The sequence below is a fragment of the Bos mutus genome, chromosome 23 (genome assembly GCF_027580195.1).
Source record: "Bos mutus isolate GX-2022 chromosome 23, NWIPB_WYAK_1.1, whole genome shotgun sequence".
Taxonomy (NCBI): domain Eukaryota; kingdom Metazoa; phylum Chordata; class Mammalia; order Artiodactyla; family Bovidae; genus Bos; species Bos mutus.
Window position 1 is genome coordinate 38642204 of NC_091639.1, and position 21550 is coordinate 38663753.

A 21550-nucleotide genomic window follows, 5' to 3' on the forward strand; every position below is an offset into this window, starting at 1 on the left:
ACTGGATAAGAAAGAAACGAGGAACAGTCCATAAAGGCAGGAAGCTTGAATTAGTGTATAAGGTCCTCTGTGTTCTCTGCAGATGTCTCTCCTACAAAATAAGTATAATACCCAAGGTGCCTGGAGGCAGGAGGCTGGAGAGATGGCCTGTTGAAGTATCTTCAGGCCTCATGCTCTGTGATGCTTGTTACTTCCCACTCCTGCCGTGCAATTTCCCTGTGCTTTCCCCAAGAGACAGACTGCTGGTGGACACTCTTTTCAAGGAGGATCTAGATGTGCTCTCTTGAAGTCAACATTTATTAAGTGCCCCTAGCGCGGAGAGGAAAAGCCAAAAGAGGGTGTATTTGAGAGGTTATTTTTCATGTTTTATTTTCTCTTATCAAAGCAAAGATTGTGAGACTAATCAGGACAGTGAAGAGGGAATGGACCCATTTATAACTAGAGTCAAGTTCCTTGAAAACTTTTGAATTGCTGGATTTAAAAGGATGTGGTGGCGTCTTAGAGGCTGGGGAATAAAGTACTACATGATTTAAATAGAGGATAAGGATAGCAAATCAAGTGGAAAAAGAGTCCTCGCCTTTCTGTAATCTGCTCCAGATGTGTACTTGAGGAAGGGTGGGCTGAGAGATGTAGTCAGACTCAGGCATTAATTTCCCATCAGAGGATGCAAACTGGTGGCCTGTGGACTACATCCAGCCTATAGACTTATTTATTTAGTTTGGCATTCATGGTATCAAAAAACTGAACCTGTTGCTACTACTTGAAAATTGGGATACTTCACATAAACATCTGGATTTCCATTTTCTGTGGAAAACTCCGATCTGACAACCCTGGGCCTGCACTTCTGGTTGGCAACTGGCTGCTGCAGAGAAGAGCTGCCTCTTGGGGTATGGGTGAGGGTGGAATTCCACCTCACAGCTCCCCACTGTGTTCTTACACCCAGGCCACTTCATTCACTTCTTTTATCAGTCTGACTCCAGGGGGCATTTGAGTCTACAACCCCTAATTTAAGAGTGTCATTGATTTGATGTGAGAAATAATTACACAAATGCATCAAGATGAACTACTTTTTATTTTGACTACACCACCCCTTAGCCTATGTGAGTGAGACACTCTGAAGGAGCATCTACCACAGACAATGGACTAGACTGCAGGATGTATCATTTCCAGCATTTCGCTTCTGAGTGAGGGAAGGAAACAGGTGTTGTCTTACAGGCAGAACCTTCTATAGGCCTAAACAATTTTAAGGATTATTTCCCTTGAGGCAGGGAATAGCCATACCTCTCCCTTCATTCACCAAAGCAATCCTTGCACTGTTGAGAATGCTGAGTTGCATGTACTAACCAAATTATTCTAAACCTTCTTCTTTCCAGTACCTTGGTCTGCTCCAATTCTTTGTCCTTGGCTTGAATGATCGCTTCAAAGTTCTTCTTGCTGCGATTTAGCTCTTCCATCAGAGACCGATACTGCAGAAACACAGCAGATACACACTCAAGATGCATGGCACTATATTGTTCCTGTTAGCCACCATGCCTGTCCCTCCCTCTGTCAGCAGCTTTGGTTCAAGAGATTAATGGATTGGGCAATTTCAAAATAATGTTTTTGTTTCTTCAAGACATCCCAGTTAAATGCTGCTTTTTTTTTTTTTTCCAGGGAAAGGAGCAGATAGGGAGGGAAGCCATCAAATCTATTAATCCCTCTGGAAATAACCCAACCTTCATGGTCATCCAAAGTAACTGAAAAACTTCCAGAGTGTCTGACTTTGTGGGTTTGGCTTGGGGCCCAGGGACTTCATTTAAAAAAAAAATTTATTGGAGTATAGTTGATTTACAATGTTGTGTTACCTTCTGCTACACAGCAAAGTGAATCAGTTATACACATATATGGGATGTGCATTTTTCAAAAAGCCACCCAAGTGACTCTGGGAACCAATGCTGAAGAACTAGTAACTAACTCTAAAGCTACCCAGAACCAGGAGCAGCTTTTAAGAAATAATCAGGGATATACAGGATTCTGGAAAAGGCGATGGCACCCCACTCCAGTACTCTTGCATGGAGAATCCCATGGATGGAGGAGCCTGGTGGGCTGCAGTCCATGGGGTTGCTAAGAGTCGGACATGCCTGGGCGACTTCACTTTCACTTTTCAGTTTCATGCACTGGAGAAGGAAATGGCAACCCACTCCACTGTTCTTGCCTGGAGAATCCCAGGGACAGGGGAGCCTGTTGGGCTGTGCTGTCTATGGGGTCGCACAGAGTTGGACACGACTGAAGCGACTTAGCAGCAGCAGCATACAGGATTCAGGAAAACTAGATAACTGTTTTCATTGAAAAAAAAAAAAGACCTTTAACCTAATATTTACTCTATAAATCACATACTATGTGCTGATAAGGCAACATTGCCTGAACTCTGCCTTGGTATTCTAGAAACTGGCATGCCCAAGAGCTAATGGCTTATTTACCATGACTCATTGCCTACATCAAATGTCAAGAAGTTCCATTTCTATGAAACATAATTTCTGAGTTCCCTAATGCTTAAGTATAGATTATATTTTAAATTTCATTTCAGATCGTTTTTTAAAGAAGGTGGTTAAGTATTCTGAAAAGATATCACTCAAAGAAATACATTTTAAAATGCGTGGGCTCAAAAAAAAAGTCAGTTATATCAGAAGTCCTTAGTATTCACCTTGACTACTAATTAGGTGCCTGTGCCTTAACTTTCTATAAAATGGGAAAACAGGTGCCCCTCCTACATCAGGGTTGCTGCTGCTGCTGCGTCACTTCAGTCGTGTCCAACTCTGTGCAACCCCATAGACAGCAGCCAACCAGGCTTCCCATCCCCGGGATTCTCCAGGCAAGAACACTGGAGTGGGTTGCCATTTCCTTCTCCAATGCATGAAAGTGAAAAGTGAAAGTGAAGTCGCTCAGTCGTGTCCGACTCTAGCAACCCCATGGACTGCAGCCCACCAGGCTCCTCCGTCCATGGGATCCTCCAGGCAAAAGTACTGGAGTGGAGTGCCATTGCCTTCTCTGACATCAGGGTTAGTAAGAAAAAACAAAGACATACATGATAGCACTCAGGAAAGTTTTAAAATCTCTATGTAAAGGCAAGTTGTTATAATTATAGGTCTGGAAAATGAAAAAGAACAGCTTCAGAAGGACAATCAACTGGAACAAAAAACCACCGTGTTTCGTTTGAGGGTAGTAAGCCCCCAGGCATGTCGTCAGAGAGCCACGACCTGAAAGTATCCTGCGTCGGGTTAATGAAGGGGGGTGGCCAAGCGCCTTAGGTTAAACGACAGCGTTCTCCGGTCTGTCTCAGAAGAGTGTCAGGCATTTCGGGTGCAGGGTTCTTAATGATCCTTCAAGGATTTTCAAGAGCAGAACCTTCCTCTTTTCCAGTCAATTTCAAAATGATATCTGAATATTAATTTAATAATCCTCTAAATGGGAAACATGCCCACCCTCCCAACCTAGAAAATACACAAGCTTAGAAAATAAAATTCCAGAAAGATTGAATTTTTCACCTAATTCTTTCCAAGGCTGTTTGTGAACCCAAGGAAATCAAAGTGGGCAAACTCCCAAGCATGCAGGAATATGTGACTGTTAGCACTGTAAGAAGGTTGACAGATAGCTAAGCAATAAAAGAACTAAATTCGAAACAAATTCTAACCCGAAGGCTCATTTTTCTCAAGAAGATATGAACGCTAACCTCCTGACTTAAACTACTAATCATCACACATAACTGACAGAAGACAAAGCAGGTTTTTAAGATGCAAAAGAACTCATTAAAAGATAAACAGAGCGAGGTACTAAAGTTAAATTAAATAAGTAACAGACAATCTTTTAGGATAATTTTATTCCTGTGAGTCTTGCCCGTTTAGTAAATTGATATGTTTCAGTGGCTGGTAAACTGCAAATTCTCAACCTAAGCTAAGATGCGTAATTGGAACATTCTTGAATGGTTTCAGAATGGCTTCAGCTCAGGAATAGTGAGGTAATAGGATGCGTTGCAGGCCCTGGTGGCCAAGTCACGGCTCGCAATTTCCCTCTGCTGTCCTCACCTTTCTGAATGTGCAGCCATTCTCCCAGAGAGCCTCCTAATTGCTACAGGCTCTGTTTCATCTTCACTAGAGCATCTTGTGCTCAGATGAAGACGTAAGCTTTCACACTGAGGTCTGGCATGTCTGTGAGGTTCCAAATCTCAGACCTGATCCTGTGAGCTGCTGCCACCTGCTCTGGCTACAGACTGGAGGTGCTGCAGAGGGGTGTGCTAAGTAGCAGAGGCAGCCAGTGGGCACATGAAGCCTGGCTGCCCCCACTCTCGCCCACTATAATCTCAGGACAACAGCAAGCATAAGTTACCTCCTGCAGAGCCTGGGCCAGCTGCTGCTTCAGGTCCTCTTCACCTTCCTCTTTCTCCAAACCCTAAAAAGCCAAAAACAAAATGGAAGGCTTCCCTGTAGAAAGGGGAGAAAGGGGCAAAATACAGAAACAAGCAGAGCTGCTAGCAGAGGCATCTGGAAACAACAGGGGGAAGGGAGGGAGTGGGAAATCTCCCGTTTTACTTTAAGCTGTTGGCTCAAACACTGCACATCTCACGGCTGCCACCTTCAAGTCACCACTCAGGGTGTTCTGGAGAAACTCTGGATTAATACTCCAAGTCCCCTTCACTGGCTAATGCTATGACTCTCAAAAGGATGGAAACTGAGAGTTTCTGCATCACCAAATATCTAAATTGAAATACAATCTCCTGGGCTGGCACTCACAGCTCCGCCATGTTTCTTTCCTCAGTTCTGGCCACTCTGTCTCTCACTCCGAGTCTTTCCCACCTCTGGCCCATAAGCTGTTCCTTCTCCGCCTGCCTGGGCTGCATTTCCTCCAAGGGCCCCCTCGGGTGTGGATGTCTTCCACACCATCACTCCCCTACATCCAGCACCCTCCACGAGAACCTCTGGGTCCTTCCCTCCTTAAGAATTACCTACCCGCTTAATACACCAACTGGAAATTGTTCTCTAATTTAAATCTACAGACTTTTGAAACTACTGTGATTATTTTGTGTATATCTTGTCTCAACAAGATCTATTCCTTTATGACAAAAACCATTTATTAAGCATCTTTATAACAACCCAGACCCAAGTATAGTGCCAGGCAACGTGGGTGCTCAAAAAAAATTCTGTGTGGGAATTCCCTGGCCGTCCAATTGTTAGGACTCTGCACTCTCACTGCTGAAGACCTGGGTTCAATCCCTGGTCAGGGAACTAAGATCCCACAAGCTGTGGAGTGCACCCACTCCACCCTGCCCCCCAAAAATCTGTGTGAAATAACAAGGGTTTAATGAGCTTCTGAGCAAGCAGCAAGGGTAGGATAAATTCCTAGGGCTTGGTGACAGAGGAAAATGCAGCTAGTAATAAAGGACTAGATATACCTCACTATGAGCAATTTATATACGACCCTCTCATTCCTAGAGAAATTCCCTAAACGGGTCCTTTTTGCCTTTCTTTACCCTTTTAGTATGGAAAGATTTGACAGCTAGCTACATCTTGAAGCATGCCCAGAGCAGCCACAAATATTAATCAACAGTAACTCTTGTTATTGAACATATTAGCCTTTAAAGAGAGTTCTGCTCTGGTGAAGGTGTCATACACTAAATATGTAGAGATTAACCTCCCTCTATTAATTTCAAGAACCAGTCCAGGCTGGAAAAGGGCAACAAAAAGTACACATAAACAAGCAATGTATACCCTGAGAAAGACCTACTTAATCCATGGCCTTTGCTAAGACCATCAGTTCCAGGGGATAGCAGAGCTTAGATGAAATCTATAAATTGTTCAGAAATAAGCCAACACAAGTGGTTGTTTCTTACCCTGAGTAAAGTAAAGGAAAGATAAAAGCTTATTCACTTCAATCCTGATTGGCCCTTCTTAATTCTAAGTCAACAACGGGGAATTCTTGACATTCAGTCCTACCTGAGGAAGTGGGTGGGAGTAAATCACGTGGTTCTGGCCAGATGGGAACTGACATTTTGAGCAGAACCAGGATCAGCCCTAGCCAAGAAGCTCTGTGCAAGAGCTGATCAACTAAACAAATGACTCAGGGATGCAGACACATTTACTCTCACCTTGACACAGCTAAGACAGTCATTTTATCTACTGAAGAGGTAGACATCCTGTGGAAGGTAGCACTCAACCCAACAACTGAATGATGGTGTACCTGCCCCCTCCCATGCTGGCTACTCAGGACAGAAATAAACATTTTTCCCTTTCTAGCCTCCCACTTCCTAGGTTAGCTACAAGTAACAGGTAAATCAAGGGCAGAGTAACCAGCTGACCTCTATCTGCCTTGGGTACAGGAATTTGGCTTTGACCTCAGGGCAGAGGAAGATTACTCATGAAAACAACTAATACTTTAATTGGAGTGTACTGTAATTTGGCAGTATCTTGACCTTCATCCAGCCTCTCTCTAAATTCACCTCAGCTCTGAGATGCCTCAGCTTTTACAACCTCACGCATCTTGGCTGGTTCTGCCAGTCCACTTACCCCATGTTGGCAACCCAACTCTGGCTCCTGATCCGATCAGCATGCAGACCTCAAAGTTTTCTGATCACATTACATCTCTTGTCCCTGGCACTAAACATATGGTCCCTGATCTAGAAACAGAGAGCTCTGGTCACAGGCTCACAAAGGGCCTGCCCACCACAAGGGGTATCTTGTCCTTCCCTCCTGTGTGGTACCTCGAGATGCTGCTGCTCTTCCTGGATAGTCTTCTCGAGCTGCTCCACTCTGGCCTGCTGTTGGGCCTGCTCTGCACACAGCTGGGACTGTAAATCCTGCAGTTCCTGCTCCATTTTCACAATCTTCTTTGAGCTCCCTTTTTTAGTCTGCTTTTTCACATTCAGAACAGCCACCTGTTTTTCCTGCATCTGTGTTTTCAGCATTAGGATCCTGGACATGGTTACCTTAAACAGCTCTAAGCTGCTCTGAGATGCTGAAGGATTTGAAGCTTTCTTCTTCTTACGAAGAAGCTCTATAACTTTTGCAGGGCCTGGGTTAACGTGAGCCCCTGTGGTCTTCACACTTGGCTCAAAAGAAGTCAACTTAGGATCCAAATATTCAGAAGGTTGACTGGCCACTTTACCCTTCCCATGTGACTTCACTTGCTGACCAGGTTCACAAGACAATTTACTTATTTTGGATTTCAAATTTGAGGGGCCTTCAGCTCCAGAACCCTCTAATTCATCCAAACTAAATTTCCTTTTAGTTCTCAAGCCCTTATTTTTTTCCATCATCTGGTCACTTTTGGGGGAAAGACAAGGATAAATCCTCTCCCAATCTTCTTCAGTAACTTCATATTCATACTCTGCATTCTCCTTATTTTCCAGAGGTACCCCAAGCTGGATGTGATCTCCTTTATGGATAGAATAGACCTTTAAAGGTTCTAGACGTTCTCTGTTCAGCCAGACACCATTCAGACTCTGGGGAAAGGGAAAAAAAGACAAAATAAGCGTCATGATTTTCCTCCTCTTAATTTTTCTCCTGCTGCTGCAAAACCTTCTGTCTTTTTAGGAAGAAAACACTTGAGAACAAATAGAAAGAAAAGAAAGGTTCATAAACCACCATTCTTAGAAACAGGACTCTTCAAATAGTGCTTTGGCTTATTACCTATATGACATTCATGTCTTCAGAGAACTGCCTGTAAAATAGGCAGGAATCACCTTATTACTGGAGGATGAATTTACTCAAATAAATGCAGTAGCATTAAAAACTGAAATCGAATAGCTCTACTGATATAAACTAGGGGCAAAGGGCCAAGACTAGAAAAACTGCTATTAGTAAAGGAAGTAGCATTCTAATGATGAGGTTCCAAGAAAGTCATGCAGGCACTATCTCTGCCTGTGTATGACCCCTGAGCACATTGGGGAATTGAAAAAACACTCCCCAGAACTCATAAACCAAGAAAGAAAGTACCAACACCTAGCACTGTGGTCAAACTGAAGGTGGGATCTGACCCAGATAACAACCCCAGAAAGGAGACACAGGTTCAATCCCTGGGTCAGGAAGATCCCCTGGAGAAGGGAATGGTTATCTACTCCAGTATTCTTGCCTGGAGAATTCCATGGACAGAGGAGCATGGCAGGCTACAGTTCATGAGGTCGCAAAGAGTTGGACATGACTGAGCAACTAACACTTTCACTTTCAATGGGTAATAGAACAGAGAGGTTAAGAGCCAGAGCGCTGGATTTATACAAACTTAGGTTTATAGCTCAAATGAACCACCTTGGGCTTCTTAATTGCATGGCCTTCAGCAGTTTACTCTTTATGTATCAGTTTTGTCTGTAAAATAGTACAGTTCCCACCTCATGCTGCTCCTGTGAGGAATGACTGAGATGATTCATGCAAAACACTTAGCACAGTGACTCGCATATAACAAATGCTCAATATTTACTTTTGTGGTTTAAATCATAGTGTGGAGATTAAGAGCATGAACCCTGAAGTCAGCCTGCCTGGGTTTGTAATCTGGCTCCATTACTTAACAGTTGCATGATTCAGGCAAGTTTCTTAACTTCTCTAGGCCCCAGTTGCCACATCTATCAAGTGGAAGATAATAACAGTCTCCCTCATGGTATTTGTGTGGATTTAATGAGATAATATGTGTAATATACTTAGAAAAGTACCTGGCACATGGTAAGCATTATGTAAGGGTATATGCAAGTGCTCACTACTATTTTCTGGCTCAGCTGATTTATTAACAAGCACTTCAACCCTATGCTCAGCATCTTGCAAGGTAAACATACTGAGTGCAAAAGCAGAAGATATGAAAACAACTTTTAGCAGCTGACTCTGGAAAGAAAAACACAAGGGCATATTTAAGCAAATGTGGGATTACATAGAACAGCCTATAAATGCAAAGGAATATCCTGTAGAGCTGAGTTAGCTAAGAGATGCTAAGTGGGGATGAAAGGTCCTAAAATAGACTTGAAGCAAATGCAGGATTTAAAGTTTAAAGAGACAAGTGGGCATTTTAACCCATATCAAGGACTTAACTTTGGGGGACAGGCCGGAGACGAAATTCACATCTGAACTGGGACTAAAGGTTATGTTTATTAACAAAGGAGAGGAATGGAGACCAGAAGAAGAATCCAATTTGAAATTATACACAGGAAAACAGCCTCAGGGAAAGCAATATGACACAGGTGGCCACCTAATGCCAACATTTAAGAAAAACTCAAAGGCAAAGTCAAGGTTAATAAATAAAGAGGTTATAGGAGTAGCCTAAGATGAGAGAAAACAAGGATTCCCTAAAAAGCGGGGGCAAACTCTTTAAGACCTTTGGCAGCCCTCCACTAGATCCTCTGCATTAACCTGCCTCCTTCAAAGCCCTTTAGGTCTGAAAAATAAGCTTTCAAAATTTTCCGATCACATTTTATCCTTGGATCCCTCTGTTTACCCATTAATCACTCCTTGGTGACACCTAGTGGTATAATTTGGACCAAAGGCCCAAATTGGGTTCGTTCACAAAGCGACTATAGAAAAGATGAAAACACCACGGCTATATAGGAACAATCAAGTACTGCCCAGGATATGATCTCAAATACAATGGTTTAAATAAATCAAACTCCTGTCAACACTTTCTTGATGCTGGTTTTCATAATCACCAGTTTGAATAATGTCAGCAGCAGCAAAGTAATAACCAAAGAAAAGCCTGCCCAATGTCTGAGTCATCAATGGAATAAGGGTGGAATAATCCTCAGCCCCTTAAATGCTAATTACTTCACTTGATGCTTAATCTCTGTCTAGAGTTTTAATCAGTTGTTGAGAACAGTGGAAATCCAAATCCAAAAGCCAATGTTTCTGTGCAGTTCCCTAGATGATTTATGTAGCTCATAAATGGTTCTCAGCCCTAACCCTATAGAGTGAAATCACCTGGAAATGTTTAGAACAAATAGCAGTGCCTGAGTCTTATCCTCAGACTGAATTAATTGGTCTGAGATGGGAACGAGGCAACAGGATTTTTAAAGCCAGGTTTAGACGCAAACACCTTGTACAATCATATCAAGACACAAGGCACCTTTGCAGTCAACCCTTCACCCATTCCCAGGCATCTATCTACTCATCTGGTCTCTACATAGGTCTGCCTTTTCCAAATGTTGTATAAATGGAATCATATACAGTATGTACCCTTTGGAGGCTGGCTTCTTTTGCTTAGCATGATGATTCTGAGATGTGTCCACTTGGTTGCATTACAGTAGTCTGGTATTTTTATTGCTGAGTAGTACACTCCAGAGTATGCGTGTACCAGCTTGTTTCTCCATTCCCTAGTTGTTTCCTCCAGTTTTTGGTGATTATGAATAAAGCCACTAGAAACATTTAGGTACAAGTTTTATGAGAACATAAGTCCCTATTAATCTGGGGTAAATACCTAGAAATAGAATTACTGGTTAAGTGATTAACTGTTTAACTCAAAGAAACTGCCAAACTGTTTTTCAAAGTGGTGGTACTAGTTTGTTTCCTCACTTGCAGTGTTTAAGAGTTTCAGTTACTCGGCATGCTCATCAGCACTTGGTAATGTATTATTTTAGCATTTCTAATAGGTGTACCAGTCAATATTTTAAAAAATTCTTTACTAGAACATAGCTACAAACATTAAAGGGTATATAAATCATAAATGTACAACTATATGAATATCACAGAGTGAACATTTCAGTGTAACTACCACAAGGTTTAAAAAAAAAAATCCCACATTATCAGCACCCCAGAAACATCCCCGTGCCTCCTCCTAGACATTAACCACACCCCTTGCTCCCTGCCATAAGGTGGCTACTAGCCTGGCTTAACATCACACATTAGCTTTGCCTGGTTTTGAATATTATATAAATGAATGACGTTCAGTTCAGTTACTCAGTCGTGTCTGACTCTTTGCAACCCCATGAACCGCAGTACACCAGGCCCCCCTGTCCATCACCAACTCCAGGAGTCCACCCAAACCCATGTCCATTGAGTCGGTGATGCCATCCAGTCATCTCATCCTCTGTCATCCTCTTCTTCTGCCCTCAATCTTTCCCAGCATTAGGGTCTTTTCAAATGAGTCAGCTCTTCACATCAGGTGGCCAAAGTGCTGGAGTTTCAGCTTCAATATCAGTCCTTCTAATGAATATTCAGGACTGATCTCCCTTAGGATGGACTGGCTGGATCTCCTTGTAGTCCAAGGGACCCTCAAGAGTCTTCTCCAACACCACAGTTTAAAAGCATCAATTCTTTGGCGCTCAGCTTTCTTTATAGTCCAATTCTCACATCCATATGTGACTACTGGAAAAACCATAGCCTTGACTAGATGAACCTTTGTTGACAAAGTAATATCTCTGCTTTTTAATATGTTGTCTAGGTTGGTCATAACTTTCCTTCCAAGGATTAAGTGTCCTTTAATTTCATGGCTGCAATCACCATCTGCAGTGATTTTGGAGCCCAAAAAAACAAAGTCAGCCACTGTTTCCACTGTTTCCCCATCTATTTGCCATGAAGTGATGGGACCAGATGCCATGATCTCAGTTTTCTGAATGTTGAGCTTTAAGCCAGCCTTTTCACTCTCCTCCTTCACTTTCATCAAAAGCCTCTTTAGTTCTTCACTTTCTGCCATAAGGGTGGTGTCATCTGCATATCTGAGGTTATTGATATTTCTCCCAGCAATCCTGATTCCAGCTTGTGCTTCATCCAGCCCGGCACTTCACATGTGCTCTGCATATAAGTTAAATAAGCAGGGTGACAATATATAGCCTTGATGTACTCCTTTCCCAATTTGGAACCAGTCTATTGTTCCATGTCTGGTTCAAACTGTTGCTTCTTGACCGGCATACAGATTTCTCAGGAGGCAGGTCAGGTGGTCTGATATTCTCATCTTTTTCAGAATTTTCCACAGTTTGTTGTGATCAACACAGTCAAAGGCTTTAAGCTTAGTCAATAAAGCAGAAATAGATGTTTTCTGGAACTCTCTTGCATCGAAAAATTGCTTTTTCGATGATCCAATGGATGTTGGTAATATGATCTCTGGTTTCTCTGCCTTTTCTAATCCAGCTTGAACATCTAGAAGTTCACAGTTCACATACTGTTGAAGCCTGGCTTAGAGAATTTTGAGTATCACTTTGCTGGCGTGTGGATGACTGCAATCGTGCAGTAGTTTGAACACTCTTTGACATTGCCCTTCTTTGGATTTAGAATGAAAACTGACCTTTTTCTAGTCCTGTGGCCACTGCTGAGTTTTCCAGATTTGCTGGCATAATTGAGTGCAGCACTTTAATAGCATCATCTTTTAGGATGTGAAATAAGCTCAACTGGGATTCCATTACCTCCACTAGCTTTGTTCATAGTAAATGCTTCCTAAAGCCCACCTGACTTTGCATTCCAGGATGTCTGGCTCTAGATGAGTGATCACACCATCATGGTTATCTAGGTCATGAAGATCTTTTTTGTATAGAAACAGAGCAAGACTTAGCTGAGCAAGATCCAGTTTTTCCCACTGCCAGTCCCTCCCATGAGGAAGCTTACACAAGCCTTCAGCCTCATCCACCAGAGGGCAGACAGAAGATGAACCACAATCCTGCAGAGGCTAGAATGAAAATCACATCACAGAAAGTTAATCAGAATGAAAAAAACAGAGGGCTATGCTCCAGATGAAGGGCCAAAACCTCAGAAGAACAACTAAACGAAGTGGAGATTAGGCAACCTTCCAGAAAAAGAATTCAGAAGTGTGATAGTGAAGATCATCCAGGATCTTGGAAAAAGAACAGAGAAGATGCAAGTAATGTTTACCAAAGACCTAGAAAAACTAAAAAAAACAAGCAAACAGAGATGAACAATACATTAGAAGGAATCAATAGCAGAATAACTGAGGCAGGAGAATGGGTAAGTGACCTGGTGGTCACTTACAGATGTCTCACATCCATAAGACAGAATGGTGGAAATCACTACTGCTGAACAGAATATAGAAAAAAGAATGAAGAAAAATGAAGACAGCCTAAGAGACCTCTGAAAATGAAAAGTGAAACTGTTAGTTGCTCAGAGACCCCTGGGATAACATTAAATGCAACAACATTTGCATTATAGAGATCCCAGAAAGAGAGAGAAAGAAAAGACCCCAAAAAATATTTTAAAAGATAATAGCTGAAAATTTCCCTAACATGGGAAAGGAAATAGTCAACCAAGTCCAGGAAGCATAAGAGTCCCAGGCAGGATAAACCCAAGGAGGAACACACCAAGACACATAGTAATCAAAACTGACAAAAATTAAAGATAAAGATAAAATATTAAAAGCAACAAGAGAAAAATGACAACTAACAGACAAGGGAACTCCCCATCAGGTTATCAGCTGATTTTCTCAAAGAAACCCTATGAGCCAGAAGGGAATGGAATGATATATTTAAAGTGGTGAAAAGGAAGAACCTACAACCAAGAATACTCTATCCAGCCAGACTCTTGTTCAGGGAAAACCTAAAACCAAGAATAATACTTTACCCAGCAAAACTCTCGTTCAGATTTGACAGAGAAAGCAAAAGCTTTCTAGAGAAGCAAAAGTTAAAGAGAATTCAGCACGACCAAACCAGCTTTATTTGCAACAAATGGTAAATGAACTTCTCCAGGCAAGACACACACGACAGGGAAAAGACCTACACAAAATAAACCTGAAACAATTAAGAAAATGGTAATAGGATCATACATATTGAAAATTACCTTAAATGTAAATGAATTAAAATGCACCAACCAAAAGACATAGACTGGCTGAGCAGATGAAAACATGTGCATGAACGCACTTCCACTTACCACATCACTCTGCTTCACCCCCCAAATTGTATGTAATTATTCTAATCATGTTATCATTGTGACTTGCAACTGTAATTATCTTTTTTAAAAATATGAATTTATTTATTTTAATTGGAGGTTAATGTAATTATCTTTTATTTTTTTGTCTGGCTATTGATTGTGAAAACTGATAAATATCTTCTACTATTGTAAAAAAGAAAAAGACGGTGAAGCAAACAAAAGTGAAAATGACAGGACCCCTCAAAATATTCGTGTTCATCATTTCATAATATCTATCACAGCTTTACTCCACAATCTGAAGAGAAGAAAATATAAAACAAACATCTTTTCCCAAGGGAAAAAAAAAAAGAATATTCCATAGTTTATTTATCCATTCTACTGTTGAAAGATATTTGGGTTGCTTCCCTGGGAGTGAAAATATTGTGTGTGTGTGTGTGTGTGTGTGTGTGTGTGTGTGTGTGTGTGTGTGTGTGGTGTGTGTGGTGTGTGTGGTGTGTGTGTGTGGTGTGTGTGGTGTGTGTGTGTGGTGTGTATGTGGTGTGTGGTGTGTGTGGTGTGTGTGTGTGTCAGAGCTTCCCAGATGGCTCAGTGGTAAAGAATCTACCTACCAATGCAGGAGACATGGGTTCAAACTCTGGGACGGGAGACCCCCTGGAGAAAGAAATGGCAACCCACTCCAATCTTGCATGGGAAATCCCACGGACAGAGGAGCCTGGGAGCCACAATCCATGGGGTCACAAGAGTGGAACATGACTTAGCACTACACAACAACAATGTATGTATGTATGTATGTATGTATGTATACATATATACATACACACACTTTAATAAATAATGACAAATAATTTTCCAAAATAGTTGTATCTATTTACATTTCTATCAAAAGACTACTTGGCTCCATACCTGTGTAAATATATGGCATCATTAAAATGCAATTATAGTTACTCTGACAACAGGGTGTGTCGTGGTATTCCATTATGTATTTCACAGATCATTAATGAAGCTGAACAATGTTTCATGGATACGGAACAATCGGACAGAATCTTTTGTGAAGTGCCTGGTTCTTGCCCATTTTTAAAACTGGGTTATCTTTCTTTTTCTTATTGATTTGGAGTTCTGTATACATCCAGTGGCTCAGATGGTAAAGAATCCGCCTGCAATGCCGGAGACCTGGGTTTGATCCCTGGGTTGGGAAGATCCCCTGGAGGAGGGCATGGCAACCCACTCCAGTATTCTTGCCTGGAGAAGCCCCATGGACAGAAGGGCCTAGTGGGCTGCAGTCCATGGGGTTGCAAAGAGTTGGACACAACTGAGCAACTAAGCGCGCGCATGCGCGCGCGCGCGCACACACACACCCATCCAAGTATAAGCCTTTCACTGATTGTATCTTTAGCAAGTATCTTCCACTTTGAGCATGCTTTCTCTCTCTTGATATATTTTGGTGAATGGAAATTCTTAATTTTAACGTGATACCATCAGTATTTTTATAAAGTATCCCATGTATGGGCAAAATTGGAAACAGTTGAGAACCACTGCTCTAGCTGCTTGCTGGGAGGCGGAAAGCTGCATTGCCCCAAGCAGCAAGGTTTGTTCAGACTCAAGTGTCCCCAGAAGGGGTTAAACTACATCATCTCTAACGTCCCCTTTCCAGTGCCAATTTCTATTCTGCTCACGGTGCCTTGCCAAGAGTGCCAAACCAATTTACTTAACATTTATGCTCTCCTTCAACACCATGCCAACTCAACTTAATCCTAGTGCAGGAAGATACTTTCTCCAACAGCTTAAATCTAGCAGTTTTATGCATGCAAAATAAGGCTGCTGGGCAGGCCAGCAGGATACCTGTGATACTATGAATTATAATAAGAAATATATATTTGGTATTCATCCCCATTTCTAGCACAGAGTTTCTAAAACCCTTGAAATTTCCTAAGTGGTAAGAGAGATCAAGGTATTCTTTGTTATGTTAATGAGGTGACTTTTGGAATGCCCCAGGGGCACCTACGAGGTCTGGCTGCCAAGGGAACCAATCCAGTGACTGGAGGGCTGGAACTCAGTCTATCTTAGTTAACATCAGATTTCAGTCCCACCCCTCAAGCCCTGGGAGGGGAGAGAGGCTAGAGGTTGATCATCACTGGCCAGTAATTCAATCAATTACACATATATAATAAAGTCTCCATAAAAACCCAAAAGGATGGGGTTTAAGCAGGGAAGCTCTGTGTATTTTCCCATATACAACCCTAAAGGAAATCAGTCCTGAATATTCATGGAAGGACTGATGCTGAAGCTCCAATACTTTGGCCACCTGATGCAAAGAACTGACTCATTGGAAAAGACCCTCATGCTGGGAAAGATTGAAGGCAGGAGAAGGGGACGACAGAAGAAGAGATGGTTGGATGGCATCACTGACTCAATGGACATGAGTTTGAGCAAGCTCCAGGAGTTGGTGATGGACAAGGGTCACAAAGAGTCGGACACGACTGAGCGACTGAATTGAAGTGATAACATCTTTTTCATGAGGATGTTCACCTGTATCCCTGACCATATCCTTTTACAATAAACCGGTAAATGTAAGAAAATGTATTCCTGAGTTGTGAATCACTCTGAAGCTGATTAATTATATCCAAAATGGGAGGTGGCCATGGGAACCTCTGATTTAGCCAGTCAGCCAGAAGTACAGGTTAAAACCTGGACTTGCAACTGGCACCCAAAGTTCAAGGACAGGGTCCTTGGAACCTCCAACGTATAACCAGTCAGAAACACAGATGTTAGTTAACCTGGGGTTGTGACTCGTATCTGAAGTGGAAAGCAGTCTTGTGGGACTGAGCCCTCTATCTGTAGAATCTGATGCTATCTCAGGTAGACAGATGCGGGGTAGGGAGGGAAATCCCCCACACCTGTTGGAAATGGTCTCAGAATCATCTTAATACCCTTCCTCCTAACAGGTATCTTTAAAATCCTTTCAACCAGAGCAGTGCAAAGTGGTGTCAAAAGACATTTCATACTTCCTAATCCTTAACTGGTTACAGTAGAATTTCTCTCACTTCACAATCTATATTTTCACTGTATTTGCACTTTAGGTACAAATTTCACATATGCACTTCAGGTACTTCCTAATTGCTGGGTCTATACATTATTTCAACTTCCTTAGTATTTGTGGTTTTCAAATTTGTTTCAAGCAAAAAAAAAAAAAAAGTTAAGGAAATCTTCCTTAGATTAGAGCACTAATACATGAAACATGTTAAAAGTGAGGGACGGGGTTTGCTGTAGGAAAGGAGGGGGAAGAGAAGGAGCAAGTGTAATCAGTGCAGCTCCTCCTGTTCCCCATGCCCTGAATCACAGGTGTACCCTAGAATCATCATCAGATTCCCAAGGTCTCTGGACCTTTGACTCACAAGAGACGAAACTCCCTGGTAACTTAGTTTCTGGAACAGGACCTATTGCCCCAACACAGGTGTTCCTTTGCTGTTCAGTCGCTACCTCATGCTGCACTCTTTTGTGACCACATGGATTGCAGCCCCCAGGCTCCTCAGTCCGTGGGATTTCCCAAGCAAGAATACTGGAATGGGTTGCCATTTCTTTCTCCAGGGGATTTTCCTGACCCAGGGATCGAACCCTCATCTCCTGCATTGGCAGATGGACTCTTTACCATTGAGCCACCAGGGAAGCCCAGATGTTCCTTACAAAGTAACTTATTTTGGCATAATCTAACCTCTGGCAGCATAGAGAAGTAGCCATCTCTGGGCAAGACAAGTAAGTAGCTATGGTAGAAGATACATTTTCTAATCTTTTAATTTTGTACCATGTATTACCTTGAAGGAGGGAAAAAACCCTAACCTAAAAATAAATAGGCAGGAGGGAGATTCAAGAGGGAGGGGATATACATATACCTATGATTGATTCACATTGATATATGGCAGAAACCAACACAATATTGTAAAGCAATTATCCTCCAATTAAAAATAAATAAAAATTTTTAAAAATCCAATAAAAGTATCTAGGCTTCTCTGGATTACTGTACCTTGTTGTCCTTAATTGTCCACTGGCCCTCAGCATTCTGTTTCAAAATACAGTGGTTTCGGGAAATCATCAGAGGGCAGATTTTTGATACCAACTGGTATGTAACACCAAATCCTCGCCCTACAGTCACCTAGGAAGATAATAACAAAGAGACACAATCAGCCACGGCACTGAAAAAGGAGGTCCTTTACCGTCTTGTCAACCAGCAGTATTCACAAGTCTTGACTTATGAAACCAGACTCCCACAAACCCCAAATAGATCGTTAGCCATCTCCTCCTTCATTTGCCACTGGAGCCACTGAGTAGAAAAAGGCAAAAAGCTGTGATGAGATAGTTGAACGGAGTTAGCCATGGAGTATTAGGGTTGGTTAATGAGAGTCAATTCCTAGGCAGGTTGATCAGAAGTCGGGGTCCCCGAAGAGGAGAAAGGGGTCTGGGGCTCTCGAAGCAGAGACAGGGGTCTAGGGTTCTCGAGGAGGAGGAAAGGACAAACTTTTTTTTTTCCCTCTACATTCCTTAGTCTTAGTCACATATAACATTTTTTCCTTTAAGCCCAGAACTGATAATTACACAACAAACAACTCAGTTTAAACTTCGTACTAAGGATTATATAACAACAACGTATCCTGCTTGAGGACAGTTTCTCCTTCCTGAAAACCTTCTGGCTAATCCTGTTATCTTAAAATGTAAATTATGGGAGTAGGTCTAGTAAGATCTTTACAACCTTGAGACATTCTTTTGATTTATTATTTTAATAACTAGTTAAAAAGTATATAACTCCCTTGCTAACACTCGGGAAGGGGGGCTCTCCATCCCCCTCTGATATCTACATAGAAGCTTTCCTGTCTCTTTTCACTTTAATAAAACTCTGCTGTACAAAAGCTCTTGAGTGATCAAACCTGGTCCCTGGTCCTGAAGTTAAATCTTCAGATTCTGAAAGGCCACTCATAGGATGGAGGATTCCTTTCTACACACCCCCATCAACTAGTCTTAAACACTGCCAAGAACTATAGCTTCTATACAAGACAGTCTCTCCAATTTTTTAATGGCTCTGACTTGGCCTCTTTCTTCCTATAAATTCCATTCTTTGACCCAGGCTCTGCTCTGGGCACCACCAGAAAAATCTCCAATCCCCCCTTTTCACATGGCAGCTATGAAGTATCTATCGAATCTTCCCTTTTCTTGACCCTGTGTTTCCAATTACTTCGAAGTAACTCCATGGCATAGGTTTGAGTCTTTCTGCCATCCTATGGGTCTGTGAAGAGACCTCTGGTTTGCTTTTATTCCTGGATGCCACATCAAGAAAAATAAACCTAATTTTTATTACACAGATGGATGCAGGTATCACTTTCCCAGTCCTAGATATTATCACTGGAGCATATAAAATGCATTGGCTTTCATGGCAGATATATCACACTGTCAATGTATCCTTAGGCTGAGGAATAATTAGATCTCTTGGTCTAATCCTCCCCTGAAAGAAAGAAGGAAAGTAAGCCGAGCACCAAAGAACTGATGCTTTTGAACTGTGGTATTGGAGAAGACTCGAGAGTCCCTTGGACTGCAAGAAGCCCAAACCAATCAATCCTAAAGGAAATCAGTCCTTTAGGAAATATTCATAGAAGGACTGATGCTGAAGCTGAAACTCCAATACTTTGGCCACCTGATTCAAAGAACTGACTCATTGGAAAAGACTTTGATGCTAGAAAAGACTGAAGGCAGGAGGAGAAGGGGATGACAGAGGATGAGATGGTTGGATGGCATCACTGACTTAATGGACCAGAGTTTGAGCAAGTTCCGGGAGTTGGTGATGGACAAGGAAGCCTGGCATGCTGCAGTCCATGGGGTCAAAAAGAGTTGGACATGACTAAGTGACTGAACTGAACCCTCCCCTAAAAATTTTTATGCTAAATCATGTCTCTTCTATCCTGAATTTGACTAGTTGGATTCCAGTGCAGGATCAATTGATTCCTATTAAATTTCATCTTGTTAGTTCAGCCTATCATGAGCTTGTCAAGACCTTTCTAAATTTTTCATCTGCCATCAGACATACTCAGTATCTCTTCCAGCTTGAGTCACCCACCAAATTGATATGATGCCCTCTGTACCTTCATTCAAGATACAGATAAAAAGATTAAAATAGGCTGCAACCAAAGGCAAAGCTCTCAGGACAGTCTAGTAAACATTCTACCACACAATTCAGCGATCGCCTTCAACAGGTATGAAATGAAAGTCGCTCAGTTGTGTCCGACTCTTTGTGACCCCATGGACTATATAGTCCATGGAATTTTCCAGGCCAGAATACTGGAGTGGGTAGCCATGACCTTCTCCAGGGGATCTTCCTGACCCAGGGATCGAACCCAGGTCTCCCGCATTGCAGGCGGCTTCTTTACCAGTTGAGCCATCCCTAGTGTCTCAAGAGGGTAAAGCATCTGCCCACTGGGCAGAAGACCTGGGTTCGATCCCTGGGTGGGGAAGATCCTCTGGAGAAGGAAACGGCAACCCACTCCAGTACTCTTACCTGGAAAACGCCATGGACGGAGAAGTCTGGTAGGCTACAGTCCATGGAGTCACAGAGTCAGACAAGACTGAGCAACTTCACTTTCAACAGTTATAGTTCAACCAAAAGATGAAAAAGTCTTTATTTTCCATTTTATCCATAAGGACAGGTTGCAATGAACTCCCAGTTCACATCTAACATATTTTTTTGACAAACCAGTCGAGTTCATAATAACCCTGTGAAGGAAGGAAATAAGATTCTTCTGGAATCCAGATCACAGAATTTGCTGCTTTTTCTTCTTGGTACACAAGTCACCTCTTTAATGATCTATAACCCCAACCTTACCTGGGAATATTAAGCCAAATAGTCTGTGGTTTTCTAAAAGATGCCCCTTTTGTTCCTTTTGAAATTCTTTCAAAATAATTCCTGTCCTCAGTCCCTCAAAAAGCACCACAGCTCTTTGCCCCAATCTATTCCTCCCCACAAACTCTCATCTCAGTAACTCATACAACCACCCAACCCACTGCTTAGCCTCAAACCCAGGAGCCATCCATGTCCCTCATCCGGATCCACATTCAAATCATCAGCAAAATCTACTGGCTGTTAATTCAAATATGCCCTAAATCTGTTCACTTCTATCAGTGGCCTCTATCTTAATTCAAACCACACTGCTTCCTCTAGGTACGCTGTTTTTGCTCCTGTGCTAGCCCCCATTCTTTACACAGTAGCTAGAGTAGCAATATAAAAACCTTAAACCATGTCTTCCCCTTTCTTAAAATTCTCCTTCCTTCCACAGTCTCTAAGGCGCTCAATGTCCTAACTCCATCTCTTCAGTTTATCTCACATCATGGTTAGAAACACTGACTTCTACCTGAGGGTATTTTCACCTGTCTCCTCTGATTAGAACATTCTTCTTTCAAACATTTGCATGGGCTCCTTCCCATCTTTCAAGTTTCAGCTCCTCAGAGGCCTAACCCTGATTACCTGATCTAAAGTTGCTGCCTGCTCCTTCCCTCGCCATTGCATCCCTTCACATTATTAGCATGTGCTTACCACAATCCAAAATTACCTTGCTTGTTTCACTTATTTTTGTCTACTTTTGTTTTTCTAAATTTATATTTAGAATTTAAATTTCATGAGCAGGGACCTTATCCATCTTGTGTACCACAGTATTTCTGTACTCCTTAGAGCCTCTTTCTGCTCAGTAAATATTTGTGAATAAATGGAA

General features: G+C 42.0%; 1 protein-coding gene across 5 annotated transcripts in view; it reads right to left on the reverse strand.

The window, feature by feature from the left end:
* RNF8 (ring finger protein 8) overlaps nucleotides 1–21550 on the reverse strand; it is a 44531-nt gene that overhangs the window by 16653 nt on the left and 6328 nt on the right. For 3 of the 5 annotated variants that reach the window (XM_070360751.1, XM_005906781.3, XM_070360750.1), the window contains exons 2-5: nucleotides 17827–17955; nucleotides 6731–7471; nucleotides 4363–4425; nucleotides 1377–1466 (exon numbers count right to left, since the gene is read on the reverse strand). In XM_070360751.1, coding sequence (XP_070216852.1) covers nucleotides 1377–1466; nucleotides 4363–4425; nucleotides 6731–7471; nucleotides 17827–17955 — 1023 coding nt within the window. Of the gene's footprint in view, nucleotides 1–1376; nucleotides 1467–4362; nucleotides 4426–6730; nucleotides 7472–17826; nucleotides 17956–20343; nucleotides 20487–21550 lie in introns of those variants that run through there. The other 2 variants (XM_070360753.1, XM_070360752.1) reach the window with 2 other exon arrangements.